At 42.3% G+C, this 12468-nt stretch overlaps 1 protein-coding gene across 1 annotated transcript in view; it reads left to right on the top strand.

Annotated features, from left to right (window-relative positions):
* bmp2k (BMP2 inducible kinase) overlaps nt 1-11961 on the top strand; it is a 127064-nt gene extending 115103 nt beyond the window's left edge. The window contains 1 exon segment of the mRNA XM_034171198.1: nt 9882-11961. Coding sequence (XP_034027089.1) covers nt 9882-11320 — 1439 coding nt within the window. The 3' untranslated portion in view covers nt 11321-11961.
* The last annotated feature ends 507 nt before the right edge of the window (nt 11962-12468 follow it).

Below are 12468 nucleotides of genomic sequence, written 5' to 3'. Positions count from 1 at the left end.
AGGTCCTGTATCATACTGTCTGAATGTATTTCTTTATAGAATGTTACTGATGAATAAAAATACATTTAAAATCAATAAACATTGGATTCCTTTTTTGTTTATTTTAATTTGTGGTGTATAAACGAGGGGGTAAGTGGTTTCAGGTTTGATGTCTGTCCACCACTACATCACGAGCAAGATGTTCTTTTTAGCATGGCTGTTCAACAAAACTAAAAATCATACAAAACAAAGAACCAAAACCTCATAACATTAATGGAGAGCTCTGGAGTTTTTCCATCCTGGGTTCTGTGTTTCGATGTTTTTGGGTTCTACCTTTTACTCTGGACAAAAACATTAGTAAACTATCTTACTATTGAGTTCATTACTATTGAGAACACTAAAAATGGGGCCCAGGTTGAAGAATTCGGAACTCCCCTTTATTGCAACGACAAGGTTAGTGTTGGGCCGGCTAGCATTCCAATTAGCATCAGCCTAGAAACGCTGGCTGTGGAGGACGGCTTTCAGACTTTGGCTAGGTGGAGGAAGCCCTGTAGGGCTTGGTGCCCGGTTGTGGTACCCCGATCACACTCGCCACTGCGAACTGTGAATCGTTCTCCCCCTTGGATTTGCCCGATGTGAATTCTCTGAGCCCACGAGTGACTTCCACTCCTTTCTCTAGGCCGAAACGCTGGACTTTAGTGATAGGGGATTCTATCACCTGCAAAGTCAGGTTACAGACACTGGCTGACGTTAAATATATTCATGGAGCCAGAGCTCCCAACACTGCATCCCATCTTAGGGTGCTGATGCTGCAGAAGGGAAGACAGACTAAGGAACATGACATGAGATATAGTCACATAGTTATTCATATTGACACCAATGATGTCAGGATGAAGCACTCAGAGGTTACAAAAATGGACATATAGAGGACTTGTGACCTTGCCAGAAAGATGTGTCGGCATCGATTAATAGTCTCTGGTCCCCTCCCCTCCCGGGGTACTGATGAGGCATTTCGCAGGCTGACATCATTAAATAGGTGGCAGGCGCAATTTTGTAGACAGCAAGGCTTTAGCTTTATTGATAACTGGCCTTCATTCTGGGGCCGCAGTGGCTTGCTGATGCTGGACGGCCTCCACCCTACTGGGGAAGGCACCGCCATCATGTATGCAAACATAGATAGAGCTCTACAAGGAGGGTAACATTAGGAATTTACAGCAGGCCATGGAACAGGTGATTAGAGACCCTGCAAGGCTTATGACAAATGTGGCTGTGGAATCCATTAACTTAGCGTGGAAATTAGTGCAGAAAATCCACTATGGTGATAGTGTAGTTTATCTGCCAGGGAGGAAAATTCAACAAGTTGAGACTGTGGCCTGCTTCCATAGATGTGTACATAAAAATCATAGAGAGATATGCTTTGCAAACTTAATACCCATTACTACATTGGATGATGATGAAATTGAGGATGGCCCAATGGTTGCTACCTACAACGTGCGTGGAATGTCTCAAACCTAAACCTACTTCTAGGCATCTTATATATGCTACTCTGGAACCACCCCTAAACCCAAACAGTTCAACTGTCAACCTCACTGAGGTCCTTAGTCTGGGTCTCATTAACATAAGATCACTATCCTCAAAATCATTGTTGATTAATGATCTAATTATTGATAATCACTTAGGTATGATTGGGTTATGTGAAACCTGGCTTAAACCTACAGCTGACCTCCCCTTAAATGAGGCCTGCCCACCAGCATATACATTTAGTCACGTTCCCCATGATGGGAAGCAAGGCGGGGGCGTTGCTCTTATTTATAAATCTAGGTTTAGCTTACTAGTTGTTGGGGTCACAAATATAACTCGTTTGAGCATCTGATTCTCCGCTCTGTTCAGGATATTACGCATTGCCAAGGTCAGAAGAATAAAAATCAGCCGTATTACTTTGTCACTGTATTAGGCTTCCTGGCCCATATTCTGAATTCTTAGATGAATTTGGTGCGTTCATCTCAAACTTGTCAACGAGTGCAGATAACATTCTGATCATCGGTGACTTTAATGTTCATATAAGTAAGCCTTCTGATCCCCTCTGTAAATCATTTATGGAAATTGTGGGTGCATTAGGATTTCGGCAATGCATTCAGGACTCGATGCACATTAGTGGAAATACCCTGGATTTGGTTCTCACGCATGGTATTGCTGTCATGAATATTGACATTATGCCTCTTACATCAGTGGTCTCTGATCACTCACTTATTAAGTTTACAGTTTCGCTGCTGTGTTTAGTGGAACAACAACCTTGTATATCACTACGCCAATGCATCAACTCTTCAACGAAGACTGAACTCAAAGCTCAACTGCCTGATGTCTTAGCTTCACATTTGGCAATCAGTAGACAGTCTTGTGGATAGTTTAAACTCAGTGCTCAAAACAACACTCGACACGATTGCGCCTCCTGTGTTAAAGCCGCGCTCCCCCAAAACACAGTCACCTTGGTTCAATGATTACCTGGAACGGAAATGGCGTAGTTCAAAATTAGAAGTATTCCACCTTGCGTGGCGTGATGCTGTCTTAGAAAATAAACATGCATTACTGGCTACAAAGCGGACCTATTACTCTGCTTTGATCAACAAAAACAGGCATACAGTGGAGCCAAAAAGTAGTCAGTCCCTGATTGTGCAAATTCTCCTACTTAGAAAGATGAGAGAGGTCTGTAATTTTCAACATAGGTACACTTCAACTATGAGAGATAAAATGAGAAAAAAAAATCCAGAAAATCACGTAGGATTTTTAAAGAATTTATTTGTAAATTATGGTGGAAAATAAGTATTTGGTCAATAACAAAAAATCAACTCAGTACTTTGTAACATAATCTTTGTTGGCAATGACAGAGGTCAAACGGTTCCTGTAAGTCTTTAGCAGGTTTGCACACACTGTAGCTGGTATTTTGGCCCATTCCTTCATGCAGATCTCCTCCAGAGCAGTGATGTTTTGGGGCTGTCGCTGGGCAACACAGACTTTCAACTCCCTCCACAAATTTTCTATGTGGTTGAGGTCTGGAGACTGGCTCGGCCACTTCAGGACCTTGAAATACTTTTTACGGAGCCACTCCTTCGTTGTCCGAGCGGTGTGTTTGGGATCATTGTCATGCTGGAAGACCCAGCCACGTTGCATCTTCAATGCTCTCACTGATGGAGGGAGGTTTTGGCTTATCTCACTATACATGGTCATGTTCATTCTTCCCTTAACACAGATCAGTCGTCCTGTCCCCTTTGCAGAAAAACATGATGTTTCCAAAGCATGATGTTTCCACCCCCATGCTTCACAGTAGATATGGTGTTCCTGGAATGCAACTCAGCATTCTTCTTCCTCCAAACATGACGAGTTAAGTTTTTAGCAAAATGTTCTATTTTGGTTTCATCTGACCACATGATATTCTCCCAATCCTCTCCTGGATCATCCATATGCTCTCTGGTAAACTTCAGATGGGCCTGGACACGTACTGGCTTAAGCAGGGGGACACGCCTGCACTACAGGATTTGAGTCCCTCTCTTCGTAGTGTGTAGCCTTTGTTACTTTGGTCCCATCTCTCTACAGGTCTTTCATCAGGTCCCTCCGTGTAGTTCTGGGATTTTTGTTCATCGTTTTCATGATCATTTTGACCCCACACGATGAGATCTTGCATGGAGCCCCAGATTGAGGGAGATTATCAATGGTCTTGTATGTCTTCCATTTTCTCACAATTGCTCCCACAGTTGATTTATTCACACCAACCTGCTTGACTATTGTAGATTCACTCTTCCCAGCCTGGCGCAAGTCAGCAATGTTCTTCCTGGTGTCCTTCAACAGCTCTTTGGTCTTGGCCATGGTTGAGTTTGGAGTCTGACTATGATGAAAATTACAGACCTCTCTCATCTTTCTAAGAAGGAGAACTTACACAGTCAGGGACTGACTAAATATTTTTTGGCCCCACTGTAACTCAAAGTTCTTGTTTGACACGGTGGCAACACTTATTCATGGACAACCACCTGTAGTTCGTTCTTTTACAGCACAAGATTTCCTGGATTACTTTGAGAAGAAAATAGAAGACATTAGGTTAAACATATCCCAGCATGCCTTAACCCAGTCACTACACACTGCTATTGAGGTTGGCGCCATTACTGAGGTATTACCTAGATTTACAGAATTTGAGAGTATCTCTCTTGGCATGCTGACGAAACTCATGTCAACAGAAAGCACAACCTGTTTATTTGATCCTATACCAACAAAACTGTTTAAGGACCTGTGGCCCATTCTTGGGCCGACTGTGCTGAAAGTTATTAATCTTTCTTTAACTTCTGGATCTGTTCCTAAATGTTTCAAATCTGCAGTGATTAAACCATTACTTAATGTGAATTTCTCCTCTGTAAGATCAATAAAGTTTATCTATCTAAGAAACCTAATCTTGACCCTTGTGTATTGAAAAACTATTGGCCGATGTCAAATCTATCATTTTGCTCTAAAATTCTGGAAAAAGTGGTTTCACGGCAGTTTGTGGACTATCTTACTGAGAATAATCTATTTGAGCCACTGCAGTCTGCTTTTAGAAAATATCATTCCACAGTGACGGCTCTCACTAAAGTGGTGAATGATCTTCTGCTTGCAATGGATTCAGACACCACTACGGTTCTGGTGCTGTTAGATCTCAGTGCTGCATTTGATACCATGGATCATCATATTCTACTTGATAGGCTAGAAAATCACTTTGGGATTCCTTGGAGAGCCCTTACATGGTTGACGTCATACTTGACCAGCCATTCTCACTGTGTTTTGTACAGTAACACTACCTCTAACCTTAGTGGCATGAAATTTGGGGTTCCACAGGGGTCCATCTTAGGCCCCCTGCTTTTCTCCCTTTATATAGCACCCCTTGGGCACATATTGCAGCATTGTGAGATTACCTTTCACTGCTATGCAGATGATACTCAGTTATACATGCCGATAACTGCGAGTAATCTCATTCACATAAAATCCTTAGAAGATTGCCTTGCATCAGTGAGAAGTTGGATGTCTAGAAACTTCCTACTTTTAAACTTTGATAAGACTGAAATGATGGTTCTTGGTCCAGTGAGACATCGGCATCAATTTTAACACTTAGCCTAGGCTTGTGTGTCATACATCACACTGACAAAGTGAGGAACCTTGGGGTGAGTTATGATCCTACATTGTCCTTTGACCTCCACATTACAAATATTACGAGGACTGCTTTCTTCCACCTGTGAAATATAGCGAAGATTCGTCTCATTTCGTCTATGGCTGATGCTGAGACCCCGATCCACGCATTTATCTCTTCTAGATTGGACTACTGCAATGTTCTATTTTCTGGTTTACCGCAGTCCAGCATTAGGGCTCTCCAATTGGTTCAAAATGCTGCAGCCAGACTTTTAACGTGAAGCAGAAAGTTCGACCACATTTCACCCATTTTAGCATCCCTTCACTGGCTTCCTGTCCCAGTGAGATCAGATTTTAAGGTTCTGCTACTAGTCTATAAAATTGTTCATGGACTGGCACCTCCCTACTTAGCTGACCTAATTAAACCTTACGTACCGGCCCGGGCTTTGCATTCTCAGGGTGCAGGACTACTTTGTGTCTGCGGGTCATAGAGCTTTCTCTTATCATGCCCCTGTTCTCTGGAATGATCTCCCTGTGTCAATAAAACAGATTCTGTTTATTTTGTTTATTCTCCCTTTTGTATGGTTAGCATATGGGCATAGTGTAGTTTTACGCTTTTTACTCTAATTCATTTTATTAGGAAACTTTACCTAAATTCTGGGTCTTTTAGTGAAGCTTAAGGCTCGTGGCCGGCGATCACCTTAGTATTTCCTGTTTTTGTTGTTGTTTAATGCTAACAAATTAGACTGTATTTGTTGTCTTTCTGATGATAAGGTGCAGCTCCATTCAGAGACGGGTGTGGTATTTGTGCTGGAGACCCTCCTGTCCTGTGCACCAACAGCATTTCCTGTATATTCGTTTTGTGAACTGTTCTGTAATTTGTGTCGGTATCATGACCCAAACAGAGGGTCACCCCTTTGAGTCTGGTCTGCATGAGGGTTCTTCCTCAGAGGGAGTTTTTCCTTCCCACTGCTGCTCTGGAGGTTAGTAAGGTTAGACCTTACTTATGTGAAGCGCCTTGAGGCAACTCTGTTGTGATTTGGCGCTGTATAAATGAAAATAAATTGAAAAAGTTGAAATTGACAGTGACGCGTTTGTTGCTAACAAAGATGCCATGATTTTGGGAATCTATTTATTTAACCGTTTGTACCAGTTACAGATGGGTGGGCTGGGGGTGTATTCACGCAGCTGTCCAATCACAAGCTGGAAACATTTGTTAGCTAGCCATCTTGTTGAATTAATATTTTTCCATTTATTTGTTTCTCAGAAACCCACCAGATGGTAGTCTGTATATGTTACGGTTTCAGATTTATTCCCTCTTAGCCCGTCTTACTAGCATGCTAGCAGTTAGTGTGTAGATGGTGTACAAGCTTCAAATGAGTCTTCAGCTGTTCAGCCAGTGAATAAAACCCTAAACCACCGCTGACTTACCAACAGCTAGCTATGTTCACAAAAATGTTTGCCCTGTCATAGCGCTGGCCTTGTCCCTTTGAAAATCATACATTTTTTATCAAATAAAATTGATTCATTTGTCTATGAAATATAATATAACAATAAATTATTGTAATATTATAATATTAAAATATGTATATGTTGCAGGCATGAATGAGTGAAGTTCTTCAGCATCTCACCGTGTCATTTAGATCCTTCAGACTTTTTTTTGGAGCATATGCTTCAGGGGAGCATTGGCATGGCTAAAATTTTTCAGCTTTGGGGGGTGGGCTCCAGCCCCCCCTAATTATAGCGCTCTTAACCCCTTGCCACTTTAAGCATATTTAATGTAGATGTAAATTAATATTCAAACTTTTCAGCTAGTTGACAGTAGGGCTGTATATGGCCAAATTATCATATGTCAATATTGTCATATCTTTATGATATACAATATGATTGATTTCACATAAAGTGCAGCAACAGTGAAAATTAAACATTCTTAAACAAAACAGTAATAATACCATTCTCATTTTGCACTCATCATAAGGTTAGGATACGGTGCCCTCCAAAAGTATTGGAACATTTAAATTGCAAGAAATACAAAAAAATAAAGAATAAAAATCCCACCCCTGCCACATTTCTCCATGTAATGTGGAGTTGCGTCAGGAAGGGCATCCGGCGTAAAACCTGTGCCAATTCAACATGCAGATCCACCTTTGATTTGCTGTGGCGACCCCAAGTGCAAACAAGGGAGCAGCCGAAGGGACTTACTATCTTCCTCAAATTCAAACTGAAAGCAAATCTCAAAAAACTTGATAATACCTGTAAATAAGTCACGGGATGGAAACATGAACATTTTCAAGTCACTGAATATGTCTTGGACTTTATTTTCATAAAGTTGCTCCAATTTTGATAAAAAAAAAAAATGATGCAAATTATTGGTTAATTGGGTTTTAAAAAGTAACAGTTTGCATCATCTGTCATGCTTAGTTCATGTTACGGGGTAACATATGTCACATATAGAATCCACTGGACATTGACCTTGTTTGACCTTTACTTTGGAGACCAAGCATTCAGCACTGGCAAAACTATTCCGTTTATTAATCCTATTAGCTCAACCAGTGATTTGCCTCTGTTGACTTGGCTAAGGATTGGGAAGTGTGGGATGAGCTGCTTGGCCTGCTGCCACCACGACCCGGATAAGTGGCAGAAAATAAATGAATGTCAGAAAAAAACGGGAATAAATTCTTCCCATGTCTCACCATTTTTATGATTTTTGAAAAACTGATTCAAGATGCTTTAAGGCTATTTTTAGATCAACAAATTAAAAGCCTTCTAAGTCTTTGGTCCTGCCGAGGAAACTAAAGAGCAAGAAGAGAAAAATCTGTCAGCGCTTTTTCTTGGCATTCCTACATATGAATAAAAATCCATGTGCACATTTCAAAATACTTCTCCGTGTGTTTCATGACTTGCTGCGCAGAAGGGACGGAGTCTGAAGTTCACCAAACTGGACAGCAGTTTTTCATGTTTGTGTCATTTTTCGTTGTCTAACGTGCGTTTTGAACATGAAGAAATTCTTAAAGTTTGTGCTGACTTTAGCGCTGCAAAGTTTTAATCGGTGAAGTTTTTGGCTTTGCCACCAGTTTGAGACGTGAAACCATTTTTCGGCTGGTGCTCACAGCGGGGAGTCAAGCTCCGCTTTCCGATGCACCAACAATACGCTGGCTCATTGACTGCAACTTATTTTACATGATATTGGAGACGAGCCACTCACTAATTAGGCTCGTTTTTAAGTCGCCGTTATGCAAATCTCTTGGAAATAAAACAACACAAAGAGTTTCTTCATAAAATGCCAAATACAAGTCACAATTTATAGGAATGGAAATGGGCTTCTGACACCTTCAATTTATCTGTTTTTTTGTTTTGAACAGCTGAGCTTCAAATGAAAGCAATGTGAGTTAAAAAGCTGCACCTTTTATTTTTCTCTCTCTCTCTGTGTGTGTGTGTGTGTGTGTGTGTGTGTGTGTGTGTGTGTGTGTGTGTGTGTGTGTGTCCGTGTGTGTGTGTGTCCAGACCTCACTCATCTTCAACTGCTTATCCGGGATTGGGTCGCGGGATTCTTAAACCTTTACTGTTTAAATTATTTTCACGATTGCTCTGTGGATTATTTTTTTGATGAATCATTTCATCGTTTGGTCCATAAAATGTCAGAAAGTGGTGAAAAATGTCAGTTGTGTCAGTTTATTGTCTGAAATTCGTTAATGAAACCAGAAAATATTCATATTAAAGAAGTTCAAATCACAGAATTAGGACTTACAAAAAATTTGCTGAAATCAATTGATTATGAAAATGCTAGTTGCCGGTTAATTTATTAGTTGATAAATCATTGATTAATTAAGTCTTGGTTGCAGCTTTCGTCTGCACAGCCGGTGTCTTCACAATTCCTCTAAAGTAGCCCATCACTTATTTCCACGTACGTTGTTTTTGGATCACTTCTCATCCGGAAACTTTTGCTTTTGGCTTTGACTAACACTCGTTCTTGGATTTATTTGTACTTGGTGTTGGGACACATGATCTTCAGGTCCATTCTTGTGGGTGGTTATTAATGCCTGAGTGTTGGGGACCTTAGCATATGGAGAAGGCCAAGGACAAGGCCACACTTCACCTGGCAGTGGCTGATAAGACTACTTTTAAGAGGTGGGAATGGACCAGTTGCTGGGTGGTTGCAGTCCCGGACCCAAGGTGGCACACAGCACCAGGGCATCTTTCCATACTTTGTTAGTATTGCATGTTGGGTCCAGCCAGGCTTTCCACCAGTCAGACTTACAAGAGGATGCTTGGATACCAATGGAATGATTCTTGGGGAGATACCATAGTTTTTGGAGTACAAGTCACACCCCAAGCAAGGACACGCCCCTGTAGTGTACTGGATGCAGCAACGTGTGAAAACCAGTGCTTGATTTCAGACCTGTCCTGAGCTTTAGATCGGGGTCTATACTCTTGGAACAGTTTGGGAGTTTGTAGTTTAAAATTTAGATTTATGTTAAGTGAGTCCCTTCAGCTTCTCCCTTATTTGCATGTTGATTTGGCACACTTTTTTTTTTTTTTTTGCCAGATGCCCTTCCTGATGCAACTCCCCAATACACGGAGAATGGGCAGGGGTGGCCTTGAACCTGCAACCTTCCACACTGGAAACAAGTGCACTAAACGCTTGGCCACCACCCCTTGAAATGCAGATTGATGTGTAACAGAATATTATAAATTGTGGTTTAATAGTTTGCAGGATCTTTCAGGCTTATGTTTGTGGGTATTTTGTTTCCCTGCAGGTACTGATGTGATCGAGCCAAATCAGGCTGAGGAAGCCGGCGTCCCTGTCCCTGTGACTGTCTCGACCACTGTTGAGGTACTGCAGCGAGCAGCAGCCAAGGAGCCCAAGCAAGGCAAAAAGAACTCCATGGCTCAACAAAGTTGCAGATCAGGTGAGGAGTCCGACAGCGACTTTGAGTCCGATCCTCCTTCTCCAAAAAGCAGTGAGGACGAGGAGCCTGATGAGGATGAAGCCCTGAACAGTGAGCACGGTGAGTTCAATGATGATACAGAACCAGAGAATTTGGGACAGCATCCTCTTTTGATGGACTCTGAGGAAGAGGGTGAGTTGGAGGATGACAAGCACAGCTCGGACTCTGATGATGACCCAGCCAGGGTCAGGAGCCGTGCAAAGAAACCTACTACAGTCCACAAACAAGCTGCTGCAACCACCAGGAGTCCTCACAGTAACTCTGGGATGACTCCAATCACGCCTCCTGAGTCACCTAGTGCAGCGGCGGCATTGGCTCCAGCTGTAGATGTCTTTGGTGCCATTCCCTTTGTTGGAGGAACCTCTCCCACCAGACTGTCAGAAAACACAGACATCTTTGCCAAAGCGCCTTTCAGGCAAGTCAGTCAGGAGCATCAAACCACAGAAGAGTTTGATGTTTTTACCAAAGCTCCATTTAGTCGGAATTTGTCCAAATCCAGCAAGAGTGGCAGCGACATTCCGATGGGTCAAACTCCACCAATTTCCCCCGAAGGTATCGACATATTCGGCTTCTCTCCCTTCCAGCCGGTCCCCACAGTGCCACCTCCCACCACATCGAGAAGTGCAGAAGATATCTTCCAGCCCTCCTTTGAGGACTCGACCAGCCCTCAACAACAGAGGCTGAAGCAGCGCAGCCTCCAGAAGCTGTCATCGCGCCAGAGAAAAACCAAGCAGGATGCCTCTGCAGGTGGTGGCAACGGCAAGCGACATCATGGTACGCCAACTGGAGGACGCAAATCCAATAAACCCACCTTCCGCACCCCTGAGCGAGTGCGCCGACACAAGAAGGTTGGTCGAAGAGACTCGCAGAGCAGCAATGAGTTTCTAAGCACCTCTGACTCTAAAGAGAACATCAGCGTCGATATAACGATGGCTGAAGGCAAGGACAACAGCACGCCTCTGCCAGGAGACGAGGCTCACTTAGACCCGTTTGGTGCCAAACCCTTCCATCCTCAGGACGGCAGCAGACATGGCCAGTGCCAGGTCGACATGGGCACAGCCAACGGCAGGTCCTGGGCCGGCTCAATTCACGGTGCATTTGGAGACAGCCGAATCATGGATGATTTTGGAGCAGTGCCCTTCACAGAACTGGTTATTCACGGTGGACCCCAACAGCAGCAGACGCCACAGTCTCAACCGGTGGAGCTCGACCCGTTCGGTGCTGCACCTTTCCCTTCAAAGCAGTGACTTTTCTGGTGTCTTCCTGATGTGAACCCGTGAGATAAACCGCAGATTGTTGGTTTGGGAGCATCTTGAACCACTCAAATGGCAAGCTAACAATGTGCTAATCTTTTTTTTTTTTTTTTTTTTTTTTTTTTTTTTTTTTTAGAACACTGTCCAACATTAGTTTAAAGAACCACAAACCCTTTGGCATATGTGATATTTTTAGGTGACATTCTTCGACTGTCCCTATTTGCTCAGAAGCCTTTTTATGCTGCATCAAGACATTTGAATAGTGATTGTACTGTGATTTTTGAAAAGCTTCGACTCGCTGCAAGATGATTTTTTTTCGACCTCCCGCCTTTGATCTACCAGTTTTTCAAGCACCACAAAGCCTTACCTGAGCTTGGCGCTGCCTTGCTGCGAAGTACCTCGGGAGCAATGACACATACGGCCATTTTTGTGTCTGTGAAATCGTTTGGGGTTTGTTTTTTTCCTGCCTTCTTTAACCACTTTGTTGGATGTTTCTCTCTATGCATATTACGTATGGCTAAGATTGGTGTGCTGCATTCTGACTACCAGAAGGGATTCATTGTTCTTCAAAATGATGAGTCTAAACTCTTTAACAGTTTCTTTTTGTCTAGCATTAAATTTTTTTGTAAATATTGCTGTTGTTTTTTGTTTGTTTTTTGTTAAATGAACTCAACACATTCTAGACAAAATAAAATAAATTTCACAAGTTCAGACTGTTTAACAAGAACAAGAGTGTTCTGAGACCACAATATCCCCCACTGGCAAAAGCTGCTTTAGTAAAAGTGCTTGCTACATTCTGACATTTCAAGGTATGTGATAGATGATTTCAAAATTCAGACACCAACTCATGAAACATGGTGTCTAGGTTTGTTAATCAAGAGCCATAACTCTATAACTGTACAAGATTGCCAAAAACTGGCAATTTTGTTCAGTATTACAATGTGTATTACCAACCTCTAACAAGGAATTGTACCAAGATTCCCAAAATTCCTGCTAAAAATGTGAGAGGAGTTGATTTCAGAATGCAGGCATCCACTCGTGAAACTGAGTGAGCCTGGATTTGTAAATCAAGGGCCATAACTCTGGTAAAATGGGGCCAACTCAAATGATATTGTAATATGTGTATTACCAACTTATAACAA

Source organism: Thalassophryne amazonica, chromosome 5, assembly GCF_902500255.1.
Source record: "Thalassophryne amazonica chromosome 5, fThaAma1.1, whole genome shotgun sequence".
NCBI lineage: Eukaryota > Metazoa > Chordata > Actinopteri > Batrachoidiformes > Batrachoididae > Thalassophryne > Thalassophryne amazonica.
This window is presented reverse-complemented; position numbering and strand designations above follow the sequence as displayed.